The 27,604-nt window shown below is 36.6% G+C and overlaps 3 protein-coding genes across 4 annotated transcripts; 2 read left to right on the top strand and 1 right to left on the bottom strand.

Annotated features, from left to right (window-relative positions):
- LOC109845329 (GDSL esterase/lipase At4g10955-like) lies at window positions 2,295–6,207 on the bottom strand. Of its 2 annotated transcripts, none has more exons than XM_020414567.1 (3): window positions 5,993–6,207; window positions 4,725–4,827; window positions 2,295–3,708 (listed from the first exon to the last, which is right to left on the bottom strand). In XM_020414567.1, the coding sequence occupies exons 2-3, from the start codon at window positions 4,814–4,816 to the stop codon at window positions 2,748–2,750; spliced, it is 1,053 nt and encodes a 350-aa protein (XP_020270156.1). In that variant the 5' UTR covers window positions 4,817–4,827; window positions 5,993–6,207; the 3' UTR covers window positions 2,295–2,747. The 2 variants fall into 2 exon arrangements, with proteins under 2 accessions (XP_020270156.1, XP_020270157.1); XM_020414568.1 differs by lacking the exon at window positions 5,993–6,207 and adding an exon at window positions 5,878–5,970.
- Window positions 18,445–19,257, top strand: LOC109845699 (glutathione S-transferase T2-like). Its single transcript, XM_020414970.1, has 2 exons — window positions 18,445–18,832; window positions 18,983–19,257. The coding sequence occupies exons 1-2, from the start codon at window positions 18,445–18,447 to the stop codon at window positions 19,255–19,257; spliced, it is 663 nt and encodes a 220-aa protein (XP_020270559.1).
- On the top strand, window positions 19,888–27,077 carry LOC109845698. The gene is made up of 2 exons (XM_020414969.1): window positions 19,888–20,152; window positions 26,193–27,077. The coding sequence occupies exons 1-2, from the start codon at window positions 19,888–19,890 to the stop codon at window positions 27,053–27,055; spliced, it is 1,128 nt and encodes a 375-aa protein (XP_020270558.1). The 3' UTR covers window positions 27,056–27,077.

Below are 27,604 nucleotides of genomic sequence, written 5' to 3'. Positions count from 1 at the left end.
AAACAGAGTTATCTCTCGGTTATTTGTAATGTCACGTGACACCTATTATTTTATAGGTGTTGTAGAGAGATCTCCTACAAATGCATATACCCCTGAGTAGTACCGATACAGATAATAGAGAGATAACAACTTATGATTATCAGAGGGTCTAGTGCTAATAAAAAAAGTTCACAGGTAGTAAGTAGCTAACCCCCTCGAGAGCTGGTAGTGTATACGCAAGTAACCCAAATTGAAATATGATCTAAAATTGTCAGAAATTATTACTCGGGTTGGTCGTGACAATGAGAGCAGGATCCTTGAAGTGGCAGGGGGGGCCGTTCCTTCCACTTGCTTGGTAGTAGAGATTCATTGCGATGGAAGCATGAGACATGAGAGTATCAGGATAGTAGCAATTGGAACCCTTCTGCAAAATGCCGCAATCAACCTGAGAACAAGCATAGTTTATGTTTGCGAGAAGAGTTGCTTCATCTGAAGAAGGCTTTGCAACACACCCAAGTTTTCTGCCAAAAAAAAAGGAAAAAAAAAAAACAAAAAGGAAAAAAAGTTGATGCTTAGTAGATGTGCAATTTTTATGGGAAATCAGTATCCAGATCGCAACATTTTTGAAGTGATGCTAAACTCGTTCATTATTGATATCAGTACTATTTTTGCCTCCAATGCTCAGCTACAACTAATAAATCACCTGTCAGCAAACATATTACCCTAATCTTTACCATATATTTAAATTTGAAGGAAGGAGATACAGTCTGTAGGATTTCCATTATCATAATAATTAATAGCTCTCAAATACTGCTTTTAAGACGATTGGTTTCAAAATAACAATGAAAGTCCCATGTGATTGCATCTCATCCCTTGAAATCCGAGTGGACGGGGTCAGAGATTTTAGTAATTAGACCCGCACCAACTATTACCTCGTGTATTTTTAATGATATTACCCCTGGAAAGGTTACTTCTCTACCAAGAAACTAGAAGAATGGGTATTTGTGCTCATCTCAAATCGTATGCTGGTCTCGAAAGTGGCATAATGCCGTAAACTTGCAAGTTTTGATTCTCGTTGAAGAATGTAAGAAAAGAGAAAAGTGCATTCATCAGTGTTTAGGATGATAATAAATGACAAAGGTTAGGTCTTTTATAAGTGACATCTCACGCATATTTACAGAATTATATAAGGAGGGAGAAATCATCCTCCTTCTCGAATTAGATTCCTAAAACGAATCATTGAAAAGTATCATTCAAGCAGTTCAAATTTGAACAAGATTCGTTCTCCCGGTTGTTGAACCTTATTTTTGCGGTCCTGCACACATGCACATACATAGTTTAATCCCAAGCCGACAAAGTTTGAGGAATGGGTACGTTAACAAGAGTATTTACTGAAACTTTTTGAAAGCGAGCCTTCGTCTATCTAAATTCAATCTTCATCCCAGACAAGTGTTACACCGCAAGATTTAGTCTCACATTGGTGGGTGAGTGAGAACTTGAAAAGTTTATATGTGACATTGTGGGAATTCAAGTATAGCATCTGCGAGTCAATTTTAGCAGTTGTTAAAGTTAAACAATGCACAACACTCACTGGTCCCATGGCTTACTCCGTGCCGATGGGCTCGAAGGCCTGGGGCGTTACAAATGATATCAGAGTAGTCGTCAGATCGAAGTGTGGAATTTTTTATGTTGGTATTTTCTTTTTCAACCGTTATGCTTTTAAGGCCTTAGCAGTTTGCTAATCTTCTTTTTTTGCATTGGTATGGTACTGTGGTCTACAGAAAATCTTGACGACAGTTTTAATTATTCTTTACATAAGAAAGTTATTACTGCTGCTTAAGAAGCGGTTCCTTCTCTCATTCGTGAATGCATTAATTTCTGGTAAAAGTTTAATTGACATGAGGTTGTTACTTCTGAAGGCAAATATGGCACGTTCAGCTTCGATTGTGACGAGTCCAGAGATTACTATTTCTTTTGATGAAAGTATGTCCATCTGTTATTCTATGAGAAGTCCAGAGTTTTGAGTATATAGATAGTGGGGATTCTTTTGAGTATATAGATAATATAAAAAATTAATTCGTCACAATATGACATACAACAATACGTCTTTTTTAGTCATTTGACAACTAAAACAACCTTATAAGCTAGTAGCCTACGGAACACATAGCTACTCAAATATCCTTAGAAGTCCAGGGATTTTGCAGACACAATTCAGCACGCACAGGTTTCAATAGTGGATCGACGATCATGGTAATCACAGGTCATTACAACTTTCATCGCGCTGAAAATTTATGTCACTACCCAAAAGCAAACTCTGTTTACAATCAGACAACACCCAGCTAAAATGATAAGCATAACACGAATAATAATAATAATAGAACTCTCAACTTAACAATAAATAAATAATTTCACCCGATAGGAACAACTACTCGTGTCTGATAATATGACAATCATGGCAATTAAACGAGCTGATAATTGTATCCACACTCGGTCTCACATACCTTTCAAAAAGTTCCACAAAGGATTGTTTATGCACCTACCAATGAAAGCAACTGTAGTTTCTACTGGCAACATTAGCAGAGAGCGCTGTAAAAGAAATAACCACTTGAGAGAGACGCGAATGAAGCGAAATCCTATAGAGGGCCCTTTGTCGATGTATCATATAATTAGAACAAAGAGAGCGACGCCTGACATAAATCTTGATGCGCGTAGGGGACAACCAAGGATATCCCGTATTTTGAGATTGGGGAGAACTTCTTGAACTTGAATCAGTTGTACATGTACTGTCTTGTTTGCAAGTGCAAGTCCGGTTGCCACCATTGGTGAAGGCCATGAGCTGCTTTAAAATCCGGACAAGGGCTCAAATTAATAGACAAAATAGCAGATGGAAGGAGATGCAACGGATCCGACTCTGATCCCCTCCCAATCGCACTCAAAAACCCATCTCCTAGAGAATTCTGTGTCGCCAACTTTTCAATTATCCCAACTCCCAAATTTTCCATATTTTTCCTATGTTCAAAATATCCGATATACTCCGAGCAAATGTGATCATTTGGATTAACAAAAAGGCAAGGGACCCAAGATGATATCACAGCAAAAGAATCCTCAATAACAGGCCTCTCCTGCTTAAGTTTGCGCGCAATACTGAGTCCTGCTGTGATCACACTACCAGCAATCCTAAGCCCATGTTTCACCTTCTGGTTATTGATCCTCTCAATTGGAGCAGAAAAAAATGGGGGATTGAATAGAAAAGCCTCAAGCAAAACACCACATTTAGCCATGTTCTTTCCACAAAATGTTGCCATTGCTGAGCCAAGAGAATGGCCAGCAAGCCAGATATTTGAACCTCCAGAAGCAGAGACAATATTTCTTACAGCTTGTATTGCAATCTCAGAGCGAGATGATCGATGCAGTGAATTTTGAATAAGGTGGAAGTCCAAAGTGAGATCACGAGCAACTGAGTCTCTCCTAGTGAGGGTCCCACGAAAGGCTATCACAAATCTTGGAGCATTTTGGATAAGGAATGGGGGTTTCAACTCAAAAATGGCACCAAAGATGGAGCAATCAGCATCATCTACAAGTGTTCGGATAAGATCAAAATGGCAGAACTGCCACCAAGCTGGTGCAAGAGCATTAGGGCCCCGGCGGTTTTCTTGTCGGTCGCAATCTAAAATATATGCAGCCTGAACCAAACAAGCAGCAACGGCTCTTCGTTGGTGTGGGAATTTCCTATGAGATAGAAAAGACATAATCACAAAACTATCGAAGTTGATGAAAAATATATGACGAGTATTGCTAACTACCAAGCATATGAAAATCAATTTTACAACGAACATATTTTGCAAAACATAAACTACCCGTTATATTTGCTTGTTTTAGCTTTTAGGGATTTCGCCGTATTAGACACTAAATTCTTGCTTAGTTATTAAGTAGGCCCCCAAATCTTCATATTTCTGACACCTCAAATATTATTTAATATGAGACTTTGGTTAAATCTGACTATAGTTAGTCCATTTTCTATTGCTATTCTCTCTCACTTCATCCTCCTATGGAGCAACCTCTAACCTGTAAGATGCGCTCATTTATTATTCTATCCTTAGTGCATATCTACAAGATCTTCTCGTACCTACTACATTCATTCTCACATGTGTTTTTTAATTGCACAACATTCTGCCATAAAGGATTGTTCAACTTATTGTCCAGTAGAAAATCTTATATATATTCATGATCACGTAAGATTTCAGAAGCACTCCTATAGTTTAATCATCCTGATTTGATTCAATGAACCACGTCATTATCAATGTCCTTCATACAAAAGGTTGATCCTAAGTTACCCCATGTTTCTCCTTGGTGTTTCTTGACCATCAATGTAATTAATTCTTATTTATCTTCACCATTTTATTTTACTAATTCCAAATACTTTACATTCGAGAACTTCACTCTGCCTATCGACTTTAGAAATTATCAGTTCGACGGACAGTAAAACCGTTAACGTGAACATTGCATGTTTCTCTTATATGTACTCTTCAAGGAATGTATACTTATTCGTAAAGTAGAGATGCCGCTATAACTCATCACAGACAACTAAATTGACAAGTGAATTTCATCTAGCCTTAATTAGAAAGGTATAGAAAAGCAGTTAAAAGACGAAAGAAAAAGAACAAAACAGATCATACGCCAAACAAATTATTTGATTTTTGAAGTACAGCACTGTTAATAAAGCAGAATACCTGTGGACAACTTACCAATCAACAGAAGTCAGATATCTCGGTCCTGAGATACTAAATACATCCCTTTCAGAGACCACCGTGATACTCTGTTCCGTTGATAACGCCATAGAAAGATGTGCTAGATCAAAAATGAATTAAAAATTTTAGAAAATTCCAATGCAAAACCATCTAAACAAGAACAAACCATGGGAAAAACAACAGCACATTGTGCGTTCAAGAAAAAAAAAATCACCATCATATGCAGTGATTTAATAACCTTTGCATTTGTTTGAAATTTTTGATAGAATATAAATGCAAGCAACATATAACATCAAAACACATAGCATCAGCAGTCAACTAACTGACCACCCATCTCATTAACCATGAAATGGGCAAGCAACTCAAATTAAGTTTCATACCGTAGTCACTAGTCATGTATATCACTGAAAATGCTACAAAGAAGCAAAGTGGACGCACGAATTTCGGTTCACTCCAAACACCAAATGACCATAATCCACGGATAAGAACCTCATACAAGAAATAGCAGTCGGGTGGGTGAAATCCCCTGAATTTTTTCTTGCGGTCACACGGGGAAGAAAACGTCCTACCAAGACATAATGCTAAGTGATATGGTAAACTGATGCAGTTACACAAGTTTTTCTTTTCTTTACAAGCATGTGAGGTGTTCGAGTTTCATTATGTTAGAATCCTGCAAAAAACACACTGCTAGACAATGAATACTACACATAATATGCCTCATATGATGAACATTGGATGGTTGGTTGCTTGTCAACTAGATACATTCTAAATTATGTTAGCCGTAAGAATAAAAACCCTCACTAATAAACAAAATAAGGGGTGAGGTTTAAAAAGAAGAGCTTTGTTCGTAATATTTGGGCGGGTTGGGTGGTAGATCTTGTGCTGCTGCTGCTTTATACTATTTTCTGGGTGGGCTTAATATATATCATGTACAGATCAACACCAATTCTGCTCTCCTATTCAAAACAATGACAGTCTAGATAATGGGCAGATAATATTGATGAAGCTTAGAATATTCCATCAGATTTTGATGAATATTCCCCAGTACACAACCATGGGATCAAACCATGGGATATAATCTAAACTAACACAAGATCAAACCTTCAAGATATTGGGGAAAAAAATACAACCCGAAAACAAAAAAACACACCGATCGCCCGACAAACTGCAGCAAAAAAAAAAAAAAAATAACTTTCTCAAAAATAGCAGGAGTACATAATGTTGGGAGAAGGAGGCGTTAAGATTTCAAAAGAGGGGACGCATACCGATCGCAGGGGGCAATGTAATACCTCGACGGCCCCAGAATCGCCCGAAGAGGAACAGATCCAGTTGAAAACTAATAACAAAGGCGTCACCTTTCTCATAACTCTCTCTCTCTCTCTCTCTCTGCAAGTAATCGGATGGTGGGTAATCTAGGAATTTTGATGGATGTATATCTAGCGTCCTGAATTTTGTAACTTTAGGGCTTGTTTGGATTGAGGGGAATGAGGGTGAAGGGAAGTTAGGGGAACCATTCACCTTCATTCACCTTGTTTGGGAACACTTAGGAGATGAAGTTAATTCATCTTAGTTCCCCTTGGTTCACCCCCTAATAGTATAAAAATTGTTACCCCCCAAATTGGGGTGTAACCAAGGGGAAGGGAATTCCCTTCCCTTCCCTTCCCTTTCCTTCACTCAGTTTCCCTTAACTTCCCTTCACCCCCCCTTCCCTTCCCTTCCCTTTCCTTCACTCAGTTTCCCTTAACTTCCCTTCACCCCCTACAAATCCAAACAGGCCCTTGGTACTTAAATCATTTTGAAATTAGCCTTCCGGATCATTAAAATTGTTATTGGTAATTAGTCATGGCACGAGTAGTACTAGTAATGAGTTAAATTATCAAGATTTTTATTAGGCCCCCCGAATTCTCATAGAGTTGATTCAAACTAACATTTTTAAATTGCAAATTCTATTATTAGCGGGTGTTTGCTTCGGTAAAAAAATAAAAAGGAAAGAAATACCCAAAACCAATTTTGAGAGAAGACACCTACAAACAATCGATTTTAGTCAATTTTAACCATTTTAACTGAATCATCTGATAATCAAACCAAACCGAACCGACTTATTTCAATTCGGTTTAGTTAGTTCTCTTGGTGCTTATAAGCTCAGCCTGTAAACCACCATACAAGCAATTAGTAGCAACCTAATAAAATTGGTGACTGTCTAGTTTGGCAAATATAAATAGAGAAATTATACACAAGAGAAATTGAAGAAAGTGAAATTTATGGAGGACATGAGACAGAAGCAATGACTTCGGTTTTGGTACTAGAAGAGATGAAGAGGTGACACCCTTTACTCTATATTTTTTATTCAAGGGTAAAATAAATAAATTTAGTCTTGATACTAAAGGCTTCATTTTCAAGTTAGTCCTTATATCTTTTTTTTCTCAACTTAGTCCTTATACCTCCAATTAGATACAGACATGGTCTTTTTTAACATTTGGTTAAAAATCCGTTAAATATAAATTAAAAGGACAATAATACCCTAAAAAATAATCTTCTATATTACACCTGGAATCGAACCTTTGAAATAGAACTAATATAAGCTGTATATAATAACTTGTTTAAAATCAGATGGTAAGCCATTAAAAGAATTTTGGAGCTCTGATTCCAAGTCGGGAATCCTTTGCGAAAAGATATTTCTTATTGAATTTTCAGATAATTTCAAGAAGTCTCTCTCGACATTTTCTTGTAAATGGACTATCATAACTTTGATATTTTGATCTATAATTAATCTCTCAATATGGTGATGACCCATCACCACACTTGTCAAATGAATTATAGAAAGATGGAAAGAAAAAGAAATTCATGTTGGTCCCTACTGGACACAATGATGCAATTTTACCTTCAACATTAGTGTCTATGACATAAAATGTATCCTTGTTGTCATATTTGTTTTTAGAATTCACTAGTGCATATTGGCCTTTATATTCCCGAATGTTTATATAGACAGTGGTAGTTGTTGGCCTTCTTGTTTTGATGATGATTTACAAACAATCCCTAATATTGTTTGTCTAGTGTTTGCGTTTTCTTATTAGGTATTCTAGACAAACAATCAGTTGGAGGATGGATGGAATTATGCTTCAACGATCATATCCAATGGAGGTTGGCGGAATATCGGAGTGAAGCATTGCACATCAAGTCATATTCAAGATCAAGCTTCATCCGCAACCAAGTCGAGCTGTATTGAAGATCTTCAAGCTTGGGTAATTTAGTTTAGGTTTATAATCGTGTGTGGATACTTCAAGCTCAATCACATGTACACATACATGTTTTGGTTTTATAGTTTCCAGTTTTGTTTTCTTATGGGTTTTTGGTCATTTTGTGTGGGTTTTGGATGATGTTTTGGGTTGTTATAAATACCCCATTGCATTTATCATTCCCACCAACCAAGAGTGTTTAAAAACAAGTTTTAAGGGTGTTTTAAAATTCGTTTAAGTTTTGTTTCAAGTTTGTTTTGCGAAGAAATTTTCACAAGAGGAAGAGTTATCCATTCTTATTTGGGCTTTAATCTACATCACTCCACTCTTATTTTAGAGAAGTTTTATTCAACTCATCATCTAGCTTGTTTATACTTAATTTGTCATATTTATTTTTTGCTAGATTAAATTGAGTTTATATTTGTTTTACTCTTTATTTACACACACAACCATTGAGCTTATTGTATTTGCATACATAGTATAATTGGGGTTGTAAGATTGTGTGACTTAGAGAGTGAGCTTACACTTAGTTCTCATTCTTGTATTAGAGAACACAATTTGTATTTGAGCCTTTATTGTGAGGATACACTTTGTAATACACTTGTACACCGAGAGGAGTGTGTGGTGAAAGACGGCGTCGTCCCAAGAGGAGTAGCGTTGGTAGTAAAACCTAGGGAGATGTTATAAATCCGAGCACTTGAGGAAGACACGAGCTAGAGACCAACACTTAGAGGGTGTAGAGTGAAATTGCAAGAGTATTGATTGTAAAGTTTTCGGTGAGCTAAAAAACCGAGTGTGAGGTGTAAGCGTTTTCGGGTGAGCATCGAAAACCCAGTGTGCTAGTGAATTTCTCCCCGGAAGTAGGGAGCTGAGACGTAGGACGGAAGGTCCGAACTCCGTGATCATTTGATTGTGTTTGATTTTGCATTGGCGTTCATTTATATTTGTGCCCATTGCTCATATCGTCATTGTCTTATTATTTAGTTTGTCCACTATATTGTTTGCATTTGTTTGTTTCACCATTGTGTTATTTGCTTATCATTGTATATATCTTGTAGTATATCATATTTAATTATTAGGATATTTATTAATTCATTTTTATTGGCATTAAATCGGAATAGATTATCATAAACCCTATTCACCCCCCTAGGGTTCTTTCTTAGTGGCATTAGAGTCTAACAGTAGTGCCTCTCTCAAGGCTAAGTTTGAGAACACCAATTAGGTTGGTACTTTAGAGCATGAAATTAAGATGGTTAATATGGGGTCAGTAATCAGCATAAAAATATGCATGCAAAGCTACAAGAGAACAACTATCAAGTTCTAGCATAATAAAGATGTTGAACCCGCAAAAAAAGTGTGCATTTGGGAAATTCTAAGATTGGTCCTAGAAAAAATAACAATGGTCCTAGAGAAAATAACAAAAAAGAGTGAAAGTGATAGTGTAAAAATATAGAGAGGGATTTGTCACAAAAATTTAAAAAAACTAAAGCAAGAGGGAAGAAAAGAGAATAGAAAGAAACAAATAAAAAAACAAAGAGGAAACTAAAAAGAAAGAAAAAGAAATAACAACAAGAGAAGAGAAAGAAAGGAAGAAGAAAAAAAACAATAAAAGAAAATCAAGAAGAGGGAAATCAAGATATAGAGAGAAAAATCAAATCAAGAAAGACTGAGGAGAAACAAGTAGCATAGCTAGGACTTTAGAATTAAATACATTAGTTAATTTCAATTAAGATTTATGAATTACTCTTTTTTATGATATAAAACTTTAGATTTGCTAAGTATAGATTATCAAATCATTTAAAGAGCATAACCTACCAAATTATCATCCAAATAAAACTCCTATTCATAAAAAGAAAAACTTAACTAGATAAAAATCCTAGAAATGAATAAGAATAACCTATCAAACTACACAAGATAAGCATAGATTATCAAACTCTTTTTCTACCAATTTATACTCTAGTTGGTTATCCTAAGCATAATCATTTTAGATATAAAGAGAGCAATCCCATAAACCATAAAAAACTAAACTAATTTCATACAATTTCATCTTTCCTGAAGAGATTAGTTATTGTTGATGTCAGTTACCAACAAAGGGGTTTATCTATGGATTAAAGTTACATTAGGGTCCTCAAGCTTCTTCAAATGACTGATTCTTGAGTCCATCGTGTCATGCACATGGAAAGCTCATGAGAGGGTGAAGTTGGGTTCTCAGGTTGCTCCTCCGACGATCAAGTTAGTCATTAATCTTGAGTGGGGAAATATGAAGTGAAAAGAAGTTCAGAGTTGCCTAGAAAAAACCAGATAGCTTACCCTATGTAACGTAGCTTCCTTTTTATAACAGATTGGAAGGACAAAAATGTAACTTTAGCCGAGTCCAGATAGGCTGTTGAGTCAGCAGATACCTTATAGTTGTCGGTCACTGAAGAGGGTGAGTAATCTAGCTATTTAATATGGGGATGACGACAAATGCTTGGAGCTAATTGGATCTGATGAGTTATAAAGACTATGGAAGCTAGAGTAATAATAACTTTGTCAGAGTAGTTAATACGAGGGTAGTCAGTTGTTGGCGAGGGGTTCGAGGAAACTATCACATCTCTAGTTGTCTGGTTGAGGACCGATAAACACCGCCTTTTTAGTTAACCACGCAAGTTGTTGGCCCTGAAGTGATAGGCCAAGTGCGAGTACTTATAGGGTTAATCTGGTGGGTAGGCCGACAAGTGCGACCTTTTTAATCGACCACGCAAGTTGTCGTTCTAACAGGGCGGCTGCAGAAGCTACTCGGGTTGTATGGACTTTGATCATATTTGATTAGATGAGGAACGAGACACATGTCGGGCCAAGAAAGTGGTTTTAACATTTGGTGATTTATTGTCATAACAATTACATATATTATGTAAAAAAAGAAAATCAAATCTAGATCATATCAAATAAAAGTAAGGAGAAGAAAAGAAAGAAAAGAAAAACTAACTACGAAGCAATAAAAAGAGCAAAAGAATATAAATCTACTTTACAAAGCAAGAAGAAAAATTATACTACAAGTATAAAATAAATAAAATCTATAAAATATGAAAAAAATAAAAAAATAAAATCCTAAAAAAATGTAATTCTAAAATAAGAAAATAAAACAGGAAAAATGAAAACTTACATTCCAAATTTTTAAGAGGTTTGCCCCTTGTGAAGTGAAACTTCATCTTCACTTCATCATAAAGAGAAGAAAAATAAATATTAAGAAAGACGAATTTTTTTATGGCAAACACAAAGTTTATAAATTGAAAGACTTAATTAAAGGTCATGCTCTCCAAAAAAGAGTTTACAAAATTTTTCACATTCAAATTCCTCACTTCCTGCATCTATTTATAGCCTACTACAATTAATAAGAACCATTAGATCATTCTTGAGCTCTAAGAAAATTAAAACCAACCATTGATTGAACTCTATTACAAAGTAATCATAAAACCCATCAATTAGCTAATCGATTAGCCAATTGATTTGCCAATTGATTGGTGCATTAGTTAATTTGTAACGGAATTTGATTCTCTTTGATTTCATTTGTTGACTTTGTCTTTATGGTCTTTTAGGCTTCTTTCCTTGATCTTAAGCTTCAATAAAAGGTTGGGAAATGAGAGAATTTATTTCTTTTAGGCTTTTATTCATTAATCCTTCATTTTCTATAATCTAATCTTATACTTATACTTACTTACTATCTTAAAAGTGTGTTGGATGTTAAAACATTTCTTTCAAAAATGTCCTCCAAAACACATACATGCATACATCTCTAGCACATTCATACATGCATACATTAAGATATATACATACTTAATTTTTCATAACCTCGCTATTTATTACCATCAAAATTTCATTTAACCACCCACTAATAACATTAACCCACTAAGTTTTTACATTACACACTAATAATGAAAAACGTTACAACTATTCCTCTTCCATAAATCACTATAAATTACTATAGAGTCTTATCAAATTTCTCCAACCAAAATTCTAAAAGCTGAGAGCGTCGGACTCAGAAGCTGAGAGACTTTACGGTAGTTATTTAGCCTAATGAGAGAGAAAGGGAGGGAGTGAGGGAGAGGGAGAGATTGATTGTATTCAAAAGCTAAGAGCGTCAGATTGTATGGGCTAACTAACTGGTAGTTTTCGATCTATATCTCTTACCAAGTTTGTCAAGATCTTTTTCGTTTATTATTATTATTTAAGTATTACTTTATCTCTATATTTTTGTGGAATTGGAATATAGAAATGAAAGAAAGATTAAGCTGCTCTTAATTAATTTCTACCATTGCAATATCACCAATGATAATATACAGTCTTATATGCAGTATCGCAACTCATAGTAATCATGTGTTTGTCTCATGCATGCATTGATCTTTTCAATGCCCATTTTGTGTTGTACTTCTAATTTATTTGATCTGGATAAATATTATAGTCATCTCTTAACGAAGGGGTACGTAGTTGGACTAAACACTCTGAATTTGTCCATGCTTGACTTGGTATTCACCAAAGAGGACATAAATCTAATTTTGACAATTGTGCCTCAAGAAGAAAAGACTTTCATATTTTTTATGTCCGTGAATTTGCTAAGTACAAAATGATTTTGATACAACAGTATATATAGATACAAGTTCATACGTCTAGACTCGCTTAAACATTATGCAAATAACCCCACATCAATAGCTTTAGTAATACCTTACCCAATATATTATGGTTTCATAGAGCTCAATAGTTGAGCTGCCTACGTGATTTCTTTGGTTGTATACAATGGTCTTTCATACATAGGATTTGCACAAAAATTATGAATACAAAAATCATAGTAAGTTCCAATTGTATGGGAAAATTAATAAGTAGGAGTACCTGAGAAAAACTATTACTTTGTAACACTTCACATATCTACTTACATCTAACATTAAATCCTAAATTAATTAAAAGACCACAAGCCATCATAAGACCACCGACACCCAAAACGCTTAACATAAAAGGTAAAGTATAGAAACTAGGAGGTCTAAAGTTGAAGTTCTTGCAATTAGGTGAGAGAGCTATTGACTTCTTCTTTTTTATTCTTTTAATTTGACTAGGAATTCTGTTGATCACTTTTACTTCTTTTAATATCGAAGAGTTTTCAAGACTTTTACAGATTTTTTGTTAAAAAATGATGATTATGATAGTTTGATACTTCCATGAAAATTTATGTTTTAATTTTAATAATTGAAATAAATAAATATTAATTTAGTCTATATTAAAATATTTTATCATATTAATTATCTAATAAATTATTGTTTATTATTTTAAATAAATCTAATACTTGTAAAATATTACTAAATTAGATATAATAAATTATAATAATTAATCTTAATAAATATAATCTGTTAATTTAATAAATTCACATTATTACTGTAAATTATTTATTCAAACAAAAATACTATTTCTATTAGTTTTATTAAATTATTAGTTGTTATGAAACAATCAAATGATGTGGATATCCATTTAGTTTCCCAAAAAGATTGATACATGTATTACCTCTTGATATTCTCTATGAGTAATTAATATGATTCATGTATCATCATCTTAATTTGTATATAAATAGAGGTATTCCTACCACACTTTGCAATGAGAAATTGAGGAAATAAAATTCTTTCTACTTCTTGTCTACTTTCTCTACTCTACTTTATTTTGTTTTACAACACGTTATCAGCACGAAGACCCCCTTCAAACCTCACTTAAATGGCGACCTATTCAAAGCATCAATGTTTGTTTAAGGTGTAAACATTGGGATAAACCACCATCAATCACAAACCCAAGCACGATCAGTTCGCAATTCTGCGAACTCTGCTTACAAATGGGTTAGGGTAACGAAGAGGTACACGGCCCACTATCCTCGGAAGAGGCTGAGGACATGGCCGTGGAAGAGACCGAGGACGTAGCCGTTATCGTGGACGAGGTCGTGTCAGATATGTGCCTTATAATCACAATGATCATAACCGTGACAAAAGACAAAACAACTCCTATAAGTGGGACAATAATGATAAGAAAAGTAAAGAAAAGAAACATTATAAGAAAATATGCTACCGGTATGGAATAGAAGGCCATTAGTCCCGTACCTGTCGTACGACAAAATATCTTGTTGACCTCTACCAGGCATCATTAAAAGGGAAAGGCAAAACTACCGAGACAAATTTCATTGATCAAAACAATGTTTATGATGATCTTGACGATATCACACACCTCGATATAGCTGATTTCCTTGAGCAACCTGAAGTTGCGAAATAATCTCATGACAAATACCCGATATTTTGAATTTTGTTATTTTCACATCTTTTATGTAATTTTCTTTATGAATTTTATAATTTCTGGACTTTATTAATATTTACCTTTGTTTATAATTTTCTTTGTCATTTCTTCCTGAAGAAGAAATGGATGCCAAATATTTGGGATCAAACAATGGTGATGATAATATTTGTCTCATTGATAGTGCTACTACACACACTATACTTAAAAATATGAAGAATTTTTCTTATTTGAAAATGGAAGAAACAAATGTTAACACAATAAGTGGTAGTGCTAAATTGATTGATGACTCCGGAAGAGCCACTGTATTTCTTTCCGAAGGAACTAAAATTATCATAAATAATACACTACTCTCGATAAAATCTCGAAGAAATTTGCTAAGTTTTAAAGATATCCGCCGAAATGGATATCATATCGAGACAATGAATGAGACAAATGGTGAATACTTATTGTTTACAAATACTATTTCTGAAAAGAAATGCGTATTAGAAAAGCTATCTTCTCTATCTTCTGGCTTATATTATACAAAAATAAGTGCAACTAAAATTTATCACCTTATAGACTAGAAGTCTACTAATCCCAATGATTTTATGATTTAGCATGATTGCCTTGGACATCCTGGTTCTATAATGATGAGGCAAATAATTGCAAATTCACATGGCCATTCATTAAAAAAATTAAAAAAATACTAAATTCTAATGAATTCTCATGTGTTGCTTGCTTCCAAGGGAAGTTAATTGTTAGACCATCACCAACAAAAGTGAGAACTGAATCCCTTGCATTTCTAGAACGAATTCATGGTGATATATGTAGGCCTGTAGATCTACCATGTGGACCATTTAGATATTTTATGGTGCTAATTAATGCATTAACAAGATGGTCACATGTATGTTTATTATCTAGTTGCAACCTGGCGTTTGCGAGATTGCTTGCTCAGATAATTAAATTGCAAGCTCAATTTCTTGATTATCCTATTAAAAAATTCGTTTAGATAATGCTAGTGAATATTCATCACATGCTTTTGATGATTATTGCATATCTCTTGGAATAAGTGTTGAACATCATGTAGCTCATATTCATCATACACAAAATGGTCTAGCCGAATCATTTATTTAACGGCTTCAATTAATTTCAAGACCATTGTTAATGAGGTCTAAACTTCCTCTATATGCTTGGGGACATGCTATATTACACGCAACAGCACTTGTGAGAATTAGGCCGACAAGTTATCATACTTATTCTCCCTTACAATTAGTTCTTGGCCACGAACCCAATATTTCTTATTTAAGAATTTTTGGTTGTGCGGTATATGTTCCTATTGCACCGCCTCAATGTACTAAAATGGGCTCTCAAAGAAGATTAGGGATATATGTCGGGTATGAATCACTTTCTATAATTAAATATGTTGAACCATTAAAAGGTGACTTATTTACTGCAAGATTTACAGATTGTCATTTTGATGAAGCACATTTTCTGACATTAGGGGGAGGTAAAGATCAACCGAAAAAGGAAATTACTTGGAAAATATCATTAGACTTTCTTGATCCTCGTACAAAAGAATGTGAACTGGAAGTTCAAAGGATTATACATTTACAGAAAATTGTAAACCAATTACCGGATGTTTTTAGTGATTCTAGAAGAATTACTAAATCGCATATTCCAGCATAAAATGCTCCGATTAAAATTAATATCCCAAAAGGACATGGAAGGGGTCTTGGGGGTCGTCTCTAACTTCCATCTCAGTGACAAGCGACAACGATTAGTGGTGACGACTGACGAACACGACATGGAGATGTATTAGAGAGATATGTATGTTTGTGGTGATGAATGAATTTCATTCATGTAAGTAATAAGAAAGGAGGTTATAAGATGGGAATGGAGAGGGTTTTATAAGATTAATGAGATTTAAGGGAGTTCAATAGAGGGGTTACAAAGCCATTAAGTTACAAAATTATTAGCTAATAATGGAATTTGAATGAGGGCAATAAGGATAATGATATTAATAAAAACTCCAAATAAGATGAAACCCCAATAGTCTAATGGTCAGCTCCTCACGCATTTATAAAAATGATACGAAGAGGGGGTTATATAGCCCTTAATATTATGAATTGAAAAGACTTGTGAAATAGTGGGGAGAGTGGATGGAGGAGGTCATTTAAGATATTAAATGTAGAGAATGAATATATTTAATTAAGAAAACTATTAATAAGATAATTATTAAAAATTATTATTTTTTATTTAAGTATGCATGTATGTTCATGTATATATGTGTTGTACATAAGTATGCATGTATTTTGGAGGATGTATGTATGTGTTTTATTTATGTATGCATGTGTAGTTTTGGATGGTACTTTGGGAAGAAATGTTTTAACATGGCAACACACTTTTATAATAGTATTAGATTATTAAAAATAATTATTTTTTATTTAAGTATGCATGTATGTTCATGTATATGTGTTGTACATAAGTATGCATGTATTTTGGAGGATGTATGTATGTGTTTTATTTATGTATGCATGTGTTTTGGAGGGTACTTTGGGAATAAATGTTTTAACATGACAACCCACTTTTATAATAGTATAGTATTAGTGGGTTAAAACATGTATTAACTATACCAGTATACCTAGGAGATAATATTTTTCACAAAAACAAACATAGGAGATAATATTACATGGTTTATATCCCTCATAAGTAATAACTTAATACATATCTAAGAAAAAAATATTTAAAAAATATGTGAAAAATATTAAGTATAGTGCACGTGCACCATTCAATATTATCTCCTAATTTTATTCAAAAATGTAATGCTCCTTCATTACTATATTAAATATGCATTATAAAAACAAACATTATTTTATATAATTATTATCTTGCACAATATTATTATTATTATCATCATCATTAATAAATCACGTAAAGTAAACTATTTATTGTATAATATTATAATGCCTTTTTCTTATAACTAAATATTGCAATATCTAGGTTATACTATTATTAATACATAGCAAAACATTAGAGTGTTTCATCTTCTTTCCTCATTGCTGTCTTCTGCCTATATCCGTTTGGTGCTCACAAGAAAACATTTATTGGTAGCAGAGCTTTTATTATGGTGAAATCAATTCCCTCTAGCATTTTTCTTGGATTCATTGCTCTTCCAGTAATATTATATTATGTATGAGATATGAGATAATACTCATGTGTTTATGCATGTACATATGCTTTGGTCATAAATAAGGATGTTATGAAAAATTGAGAATGCATGTGTCAGCATGTATATTTGAATGGATGGATGTGTAGTAAATGATGAGCTTGTGAAAAATTAAGCATTTGCGCATTTCATGTATGTATGGATGAATGTGTTGGAGGACATTTTTTGGAAGAAATGTTTTAACATAGCAACCCACTTTTATAATAGTATTAGATATTAGATTAGATAAGCTTGTTTTATATCTAGAAAAAGAGTAACTGGATCTTTCTACCATGTGCAGCAGGGGTTTTTTGAAGAGTTATTTGGTTGCAGCAGGGGTTTTTTGAAAAGGTGAATCAAATTACGAAGGCCAAGGGGTGAAAAATTCACCCCGGGTATTTCTGACAAGGCCACGCGCGAGACCTGTCGCGCGCAGCTTGCCAGCTGCCGCGTGGCAAATTATATTTGGGCTGGATTTTTTTTCCTCCTTATTTTTAATTGATATTTTTTGAGATAAATACAATGAATTAATTTATAATTTTTATACCATTAATTTTCATTTTTCAAACTCTATAAATAGAGACTAACTTTGTGTCATTTGGACACCAAAAAAAATCTGAGTTTCTACACCCTATTCTTCTTCTTTCTACAATTTGAAGCTAGTTTCTTCATGGATCCTTCACAAAACTATCCTAATTTCCCCTACAACTACAACTTTCCTAACCAACCTCAAAATACCCTCCCTCAACCACAACATCCAAATATACAACGCCCCGAAAATACTCAAAATACGGGGATGCAGCCCAATTTTCAAATGCCGTATATGATGCAACCAAATTTCGGCATGCAATATCCTTATCTTCCTTACGGTTATCCTCCAGTTCCGGGAAGCAGCTATGTTCCCTCCCATATGAATTATCCTAACACGGAGTCGAGTGAGCCAGCGACACCCCGGTTTAGTAGCGGATCTACAGATATCTTAGAATTTTCCACCCAAATGTCTTTAGGAAATGTTGGTGGGGATACTCCTCACAGTTTTCTCCCTCCAACCCAACAATCAGCAAAGAGATCAAGTTATGAAACTTGGACCACCGAAGACAACATACTTTTACTAACTGGTTATTTTCACGTTAGTAATGATAGTGAGTTGGGGAACAACCAAAATGGTGAAACTTTCTGGGGTAAAATTACACAGTACGTGAATGAGAACGCCAAAAGTGGAAAGGAGAGGATTGTGTCTCGGTGCCATAGTCATTTCAAAGACATCAACAGAAAGATATCCAGTTTTATTGGCTGCTACAGTGCTGCATGTAGGGAGAAGCGTAGCGGTTGGTCCGATGAAAACTACATATCCAAGGCAAGAGAGTTGTACTTTGAGAAAATGGGTACGACGTTTAATTTGGTGGATGAGTGGAAGGTGGTTTGTAATCAACCCAAATATATGACATGAGGAAATGCATCCAGTAGTAGTGGCTCTAAAAGAAAGAGTAGTGGTGAGGATGTTGAATCATCAACTCCTACCCTTGTACGTCCAGAGGGTAGGGACGTGGCAAAGAAGAAAGCTAGAGCTTCCTCTAGTAAAACATCTGTGTCAAGGAAATCAAAGGGGGCAATTGAGGAGGAGTTATCTAAGCTAGTCAGTGCTCATGAAAAATTTGAAGAGAAAAGATCAAGTACTGCTTCAGCTATGAATAACCTGGCTCATTCCAAGAATATGGAGATGTGGTTATTCTTGAAAAACAAACCAGATCGTGACGATGAAGATGAAGAAGCTTATAATATGTTGAGGAAGAACCTGTTTGGAAAATAAGACCTTCTCAAGAAGTTATGATTGTGTGTTTTCTTTCTGATGTTTTTGTGTGCCGTTTGTTTAATTTTAGAGTTGTGTGGGTGCCTATGTTTGTTGAATGTATTAATAAAAGTGTTGTTTATGTTTGAATAAAATTGTTGTTTATGTTTCAATAAAGTCGATTGATATTAACTTCTCACTGCATAATAGTACAAAAGATACAATTACTACTCACTGCGAAAACAAACAAATGTTGAATTGACCTTTCACTGCAAAAAATACAAAGGATGAAATGACTACACCTGCATAATAATACAAAATATGAATTGACAACTCTCTGCACATGCATGCCCTATGACACATGTCTCTGCAATCGCATGTGAATTCAATTATTTGAACAACTACCCTTCATTATATAAACTGATCAGATGCACATCATAAGTATACCTATCAACATTTCAAATATCATAGCATCCAATGAATCCTTTTCTAAATGAGTTTAGTCTAGAAGAGTTCCAACAACAATGGGAAATAGAAGAAAAAATACTTGATAGGCAGCGAGAACTTCTTGAAGAATTGCAAAGGAGAAGCGAACAACCACGTAAGAGGAAATCCATACATAGAGATCATCATGCAGCGCATGAGAGACTCATGGCCGACTACTTTGCCGAGTCATGCACTTACACTGACGCCCAGTTCCGACGCAGGTATCGAATGAAAAGGCCTCTCTTTCTACGAATTGTGGACTCTATATCAAATTACGACGATTACTTCACACAACGGCGCAATAATGCGGGCAAGCTTGGGTTAACGCCTATCCAGAAGTGTACGGCTGCCATACGCATGCTCGCATATGGAGTCGCAGCCGATGCTTGTGATGAGTACGTCAAGATAGGAGAATCCACTGCTATCGAGTGTACTCACAAGTTTTGCGAAGGGGTGTAGGCGTCAAAAAATGCTGAAAGATATCCAAATACAGCTCAAGAGGAAATCATCCAAAAAGGCAGAAGAACACAAGTTTGGGATGTCTCGCATGCGAGACAGTCTTTACTGTCTCGCCAGGCGGCATTCTCTGTCTCGCCCGCGAGACAGCATTCTCTGTCTCGCCCGCGAGACAGCATTCTCTGTCTCGCCCGCGAGACAGCATTCTCTGTCTCGCCCGCGAGACAGCATTCTCTGTCTCGCCCATGAGACAGTTTTCAAAGAATTTAGAAACCACTTTATAACCGCCGACACGTGGCCACCAACTGTTCAAGAACGTGGAGAACGTCGTGGACGAGAATCACGTTGATAACTACCAGAATAACGGAGTTAAAAACGTGGGAAGACAGTTACAGCGAGAAACTGTCAGACAGTATTTACTGTCTCGACAGTATTTACTGTCTCGCTGGGCGAGACAGCAAAATTTACTGTCTCGCGGGTCGAGACAGCAAACACTGTCTCGCCCAGCGAGACAGCAAATACTGTCTCGCCCCCCGAGACAGCAAATGCTGTCTCGCGAGCACTGTTCATCAACGGGTTATAAATACCCCCGAGGTGATTTCTTTGGGGGCCCCCAGCAGAGATCCAAGGCTGATCATTTGGAGCACTTCAGAGCAGAGAGAGGGCAGAGTACTCGAGCGTCAGAAACTCCTTGATATTCAGGCTTTGACTTGATTTCAAGAAGAACGACTATCTTACCTTGATAAGATATCGTTTCAAGTTCTCACTTCGATAAACGAAGTCAGAATCATAAACCCCTCACGATTCGATCAGAATCTGTGATTTGGTGGTCCACGGGCTAACGCACCCCCGGCACAGGTAAAGATCCCACGCAAGCAGTGATCCAAACAACGATCCTGCGTTTGTTTCCCAAGAGTTGTAATTTTCATTTTGTTGTGTAAAAGAAGTCTTATAAAAAGGCTATTTCTTTTGAATTTATTGTAATCGACTGAAGATATAATGAATTCCATGACAAAACCAACTTTTGACGCAAACAAGCTGGCGACCACAGTGGGAGCCAACGGTCTCGCTGCCGAGACCGTCGTGTCGCAGCCAATCATCAAGATCCTGGTTGAATCAACGGTCGAGTACGAGTTCGACCAAGCGAAGTTTGAGGAGTATTTGTCATCCTCATCTGTAAAGTCTTCCGCGTCTCGCAAGTGCAGGAAGATTTCATCTTCGTTGAAGTTATCAAATGCTACGGATGAAGACTCTCGTCCGATTGTTGCTGAGGATTTTACTCGCAACAGCTCTGCTCAAGATGATTCCTCCCCAATTAAGGAGTCGTTCGATCGAAGTTCACCACTGACGAAGAGGGCTCGTCAAAGGCGACGCCAACGCCGCACTCGTCAATTGGCTAAGGCATTGGAACAAACCGACAGGGTTCGTTATCATGCGGACTTAGAGTCGAGGAGACATCGAGTGGTTCAGTTGCCTCAACAACCAATCACTCGTATCTCTGCTAAAATAACGACGGATGAATGGACTTTTGTCAAGAGGGCTCGCTCGACCCTCAAAGAACGAAAGGACTCGTTCGACCCTCAAAGAACGTATACAAAAACATCGTGCAAATGCTGCTCATGTCCGAACTCTACTACAACAAAGACGAGAAAGGAGGAAGGAAACGGTGACCAAAGAACCACCGAAACTCTGCCAAGTTTGGATTCCAAAGTCTGGACTTATGCAAAATCAGTATTCGGAGCCCGTTAAGACTCCATACCCGCAAGGGGGTGGTTTTAAACGTGCGACTCCCGACATAACCTTGGATCGCTCAAAGACAAAAATAAATTGTCCTGAGAATGCCAACAAGGTTTTACACCCCCAGAAGAAGACGCATTCACCAAATGATATCGTCATACCTGGGAGGTCATGCCAACAGACGATACGATTTTGGTAATCATACCGATGAATCGTATTATCAAGTTGGGGTTGTGAATAATTTTCAAAAGAGAGTTATTCGAGAAATAAACTCTCGGTGTTCCTGTGCGCGACTCGTTAAAGCAGCATTATCAGGATGTGATTGTTTCAAACGAGAAGCCATCCCACGAAGAGTCTCTGTATCGTCGAAGCCTAAGCCGAGACATTTCCGCGAGAGAAAATCAGCTGCCCAAGATGATGAATTCCCTGAAGTCACCATCAACGTGGCTGATAAAAGAAAGTCTAAACGGCATTCAAGTGACTCAAATCCCGACTTTTCTCCGAAAGGAAAAGTCAATCCAAGAATTGCTCAAAGGATGTCTCGACTCCAATTAGGAGCCATCAGACGCAGAGACTACAAGAGAATGCAAGAAGGAATGTCCTCGGAGGATGAATTCTCGGACACTTATTCTGCAATCGCTTCTGATTCAAAATATTACAGATGACAGTGATCCAGAAGTGAATGAAGTCATCTTTGCTAATGCACCTCCCAATAGCAATAACGCTGGGGGTGGTTTAACACATTCTCCCAATAACGATATTGGGAGTGGTTCAATGGCACCTCTTACAGGTGGTGGTCTAACTCATTCTCCTCAACGTCATTCGAATGAAGACATAGACGATGACGGGAAAATGAAAGAGCTTGAAAACAAAGTCAACGCTTTGATGACGGCTCAAGAAGTGAAGAGGACGGGTATTCCATGTCCCTATCCAAGAGAATGGAATTCAATACCGTACCCGGCAAAATTCAACATGATTAACTTCACACCATTTGACGGGAAGAACTCGTCTATTCAGCACTTGATTTATTTCAAGTCTCATTTGGGCGTGATCTCTGGAAACGAGGCTTTAATGGTCCGGTCATTCGTTGGCACCCTTCGTGGGCCCGCCTTCGATTGGTACCGACGGCTCAAGCCAGGAAGCGTCAATTGCTGAGATGACATGGAAAATTTGTTCCTCAGCAATTTCTTCGATGATGACACCGAAGTGTCAATCGGAACCCTTTTGGATGAGAAGCAAAAAGACGGAGAGTTAGTTGACAATTTTGTCAAGCGCTTCCGTAACATGGCAATGAATTGCAGAGATCCTATTACAGAAGAGTTTATCCTGCAAACATGCCACAATAACCTCTCCATCGATGTCCTGGAAGCTCTGGGGGTCGTGCCATCCACAACTTGGAAGGAGTTAAAATCTCGGGGTGAACAAGCTGAGCACTTTCTTAAAAGAAAGAAAGCTGAGAGAGGCCAACCAATGACATCTGCAATCGTTGAGAATGCGACTCTCGATCCGAGGTTTCAAAAGGAATATTCTTTCGAAGATGATGAAGCTCCAGCCATCTTGGAATACCTCCTCGCTAATGACAAAATCGAGCTACCACCTATTAAAGATCAGGATGGAGCTAAGAGGATTACGGATCCAAACTATTGTGCGTACCACAGAAGGGTTCTTCATCCCACCGAGATTTGCTTCGGACTCAAAAACAAAATCCAAGCCCTAATTGACTCCAGCGTCATAACGACGAAAGAAGTCGAGTAAAGACGACCATAATACTCCAGTGGATGCACGAGTATAAACTGTTTCCCCAAACTCCAGTGGGTGCACGAGTATAAACTGTTTCCCCACACTCCAAAGAGTATACGAGTATAAACTGCTTCTCGGTCATCCAACTAAGTACAATGTTAAACTCGGCCTCACAAAAGAAGCTGGGGGTGGATGCTGGGGGTGGATGATTTATGGGAAGTTCCTAGAGAATCTTTATTCTTAAGGATAACCCGAACATGCGACTGAGGATAACGCACTCCTCGTTACACCCAGTTTTGCAAAGAAAGTTGGGGGTGGATAATTCATGTAACGGGAAGTTTCCGGAAGAATGTTAAATGTAATATTCTTAGGGATAACCCCGATCATTAAGAACAAAGTGATAAACACTAAACTCCTACTATGACTTCCGAATACTCTTTTGCTGAGATGAGATTCGATCACCTCTTTTGGTCAATCTTCCCTCACAAAATTCCCATTTTTGGTCAAACCTTTAAACAGTTAGGACCAAAACCAAAATCCCCTCTCGATTCGTTCCATGAACGAGAAGTCCACAAATTGAACGATCAAACCTTTAAACAGTTAGGATCGTCTCAAATTCCCATCTTGGTCAAACCTTTAAACAGTTAGGACCAAAACCAAAATCCCCTCTCGATTCGTTCCATGAACGAGAGGTCCACAAATTGAACGATCAAACCTTTAAACAGTTAGGATCGTCTCAAATTCCCATCTTGGTCAAACCTTTAAACAGTTAGGACCAAAGCCAAAATCCCCTCTCGATTCGTTCCATGAACGAGAGGTCCACAAATTAAACGATCAAACCTTTAAACAGTTAGGATCGTCTCAAACTCCTATTTGGTCAAACCTTTAAACAGTTAGGACCAAAGTCAAAATCTCCTCTCGATTCGTTCCATGAACGAGAGGTCCACAAATTGAACGATCAAACCTTTAAACAGTTAGGATCGTCTCAAATTCCATTTTGGTCAAAAGACCATAATACTCCAATAGGTACACGAGTCTAAACTGTTTCCCTAATCTCAACAGGAAGTTTCTGGAGAATATCACTCAGAATATTCTTAAGAATAACTTGAATACTCCAATAGGTACACGAGTCTAAACTGTTTCCCTAATCTCAACAGGAAGTTTCTGGAGAATATCACTCAGAATATTCTTAAGAATAACTTGAATACTCCAATAGGTACACGAGTCTAAACTGTTTCCCTAATCTCAACAGGAAGTTTCTGGAGAATATCACTCAGAATATTCTTAAGAATAACCTGAATACTCCAATAGGTACACGAGTCTAAACTGTTTCCCTAATCTCAACAGGAAGTTTCTGGAGAATATCACTCAGAATATTCTTAAGAATAACCTGAATACTCCAATAGGTACACGAGTCTAAACTGTTTCCCTAATCTCAACAGGAAGTTTCTGGAGAATATCACTCAGAATATTCTTAAGAATAACCTGAATACTCCAATAGGTACACGAGTCTAAACTGTTTCCCTAATCTCAACAGGAAGTTTCTGGAGAATATCACTCAGAATATTCTTAAGAATAACCTGAATACTCCAATAGGTACACGAGTCTAAACTGTTTCCCTAATCTCAACAGGAAGTTTCTGGAGAATATCACTCAGAATATTCTTAAGAATAACCTGAATACTCCAATAGGTACACGAGTCTAAACTGTTTCCCTAATCTCAACAGGAAGTTTCTGGAGAATATCACTCAGAATATTCTTAAGAATAACCTGAATACTCCAATAGGTACACGAGTCTAAACTGTTTCCCTAATCTCAACAGGAAGTTTCTGGAGAATATCACTCAGAATATTCTTAAGAATAACCTGAATACTCCAATAGGTACACGAGTCTAAACTGTTTCCCTAATCTCAACAGGAAGTTTCTGGAGAATATCACTCAGAATATTCTTAAGAATAACCTGAATACTCCAATAGGTACACGAGTCTAAACTGTTTCCCTAATCTCAACAGGAAGTTTCTGGAGAATATCACTCAGAATATTCTTAAGAATAACCTGAATACTCCTGGAGGTTATAAATACCGGGGGCCCCCAACAGAGATCCAAGGCTGATCATTTGGAGCACTTCAGAGCAGAGAGAGGGCAGAGTACTCGAGCGTCAGAAACTCCTTGATATTCAGGCTTTGACTTGATTTTAAGAAGAACGACTATCTTACCTTGATAAGATATCGTTTCAAGTTCTCACTTCGATAAACGAAGTCAGAATCATAAACCCCTCACGATTCGATCAGAATCTATGATTTGGTAATCAGAATCTGTGATTTGGTGGTCCACGGGTCAAAGCGCTCCCGGCACAGGCAAAGATCCCACGCAAGCAGCGATCCAAACAACGGTCCTGCGTTTGTTTCTCAAGAGTTGTAATTTTCATTTTGTTGTGTAAAAGAAGTCTTATAAAAAGGCTATTTCTTTTGAATTTATTGTAATCGACCGAAGATATAATGAATTCCATGACAAAACCAACTTTTGACGCAAACAAGGGGTAATAGCATTGTTTCAAGATGAATACTTACGACGACCAAATGTGGAAGACTTGCAGAGGTTGCTCCAAGTTGGACAGGAACGTGGATTCCCAGGGATGATTGGAAGTATTGATTGCATGCACTGGCAGTGGAAAAATTGTCCTAAGGCTTGGCAAGGGCAGTTTACTAGTGGACACAAGGGGACGGCAACAGTTATCCTCGAGGCAGTTGCGTCATATGATTTGTGGATATGGCATGTTTTTTTAGGGCTTCCTGGTAGTTTGAATGACATAAATGTACTAGATAGGTCACCGGTTTTTGACGACATTGAGTCGGGTGAAGATCCACGGGTAAACTTCACCGTGAATGGGCGGGAGTACAATCTTGCATATTATCTTGCCGATGGAATCTACCCTAAGTGGCCTATCTTCGTGCAGTCAATTCAAATGCCCCAAGGCAACAAACATCATTTTTTTGCCAAACAACAGGAATCATGCAGGAAGGACGTGGAACGCGCATTCGGGGTACTCCAAGCACGCTTCGCTATTGTCCGCCAACCAGCTAGAATGTGGGATCTTGATGTCTTAGGAAAAATAATGAGGGCGTGCATTATTTTACATAACATGATAGTAGAGGATGAACGAGATACGTATTCGCGAAACTGGGAAAATATCGACTTTGAACCGTCGAACAATGCTAGCTCTAGCGCCTCTTTCAATGTTCAAACAGACGTGTTGCCGGAGTTTCAAGTCCATGTTCAACACCGATCTGAGGCAGATAATCAGACTAGAGCGGAACTACGAGATAAGACCCAACATATTCAGCTGAAGAAGGATCTCATCGAGCACATTTGGCAGAAGTTTGGGACAACCTCCGATTAAATTTTTACCAATTTAGTGTGTGTTTTCTGGCCTGTTTTCAATAATTTGGGTGTGTTTGGTTTTCCGTATGCTTAATAAAATCGTGTGTTATTTTATGTTAATTTAAAAATATTATTGAAAATTAAATTAATAATATATATTTAAATATTATATATTATTTATTGAATTATTAATAAATTATAATTATAAATATATGAGTTATATTAATAATAATAATAATAAAATAGTAATATATATGAAATAGGAAAAAGAATGAATAAATATGGTGGGGTATATGTTGAAGTGATGTGGTTTATGGTGGGTCCCAAATAAAGTAAAAAACTTTCTGAAAAATCTCCTGCTGTAGAGTTGATAGGGAAATGAAGATTATTGAATTAAATAAAGTGATGTGGCAGGAGAGAAGGAGGTGAAATTTCACCTCCTGCTGGAGATGGTCTTATAGACGAAAAGGCAAAAGAGAAAAGTGAATACAAAATTAAGTAGCTAAAAAGCAAATTTGTCTTAGCTAAAAATAGTGACAATTAATGCGAATATCAAGCCGGAAAAAAA

Source organism: Asparagus officinalis, chromosome 6 (genome assembly GCF_001876935.1).
Source record: "Asparagus officinalis chromosome 6, Aspof.V1, whole genome shotgun sequence".
Taxonomy (NCBI): domain Eukaryota; kingdom Viridiplantae; phylum Streptophyta; class Magnoliopsida; order Asparagales; family Asparagaceae; genus Asparagus; species Asparagus officinalis.
This window is presented reverse-complemented; position numbering and strand designations above follow the sequence as displayed.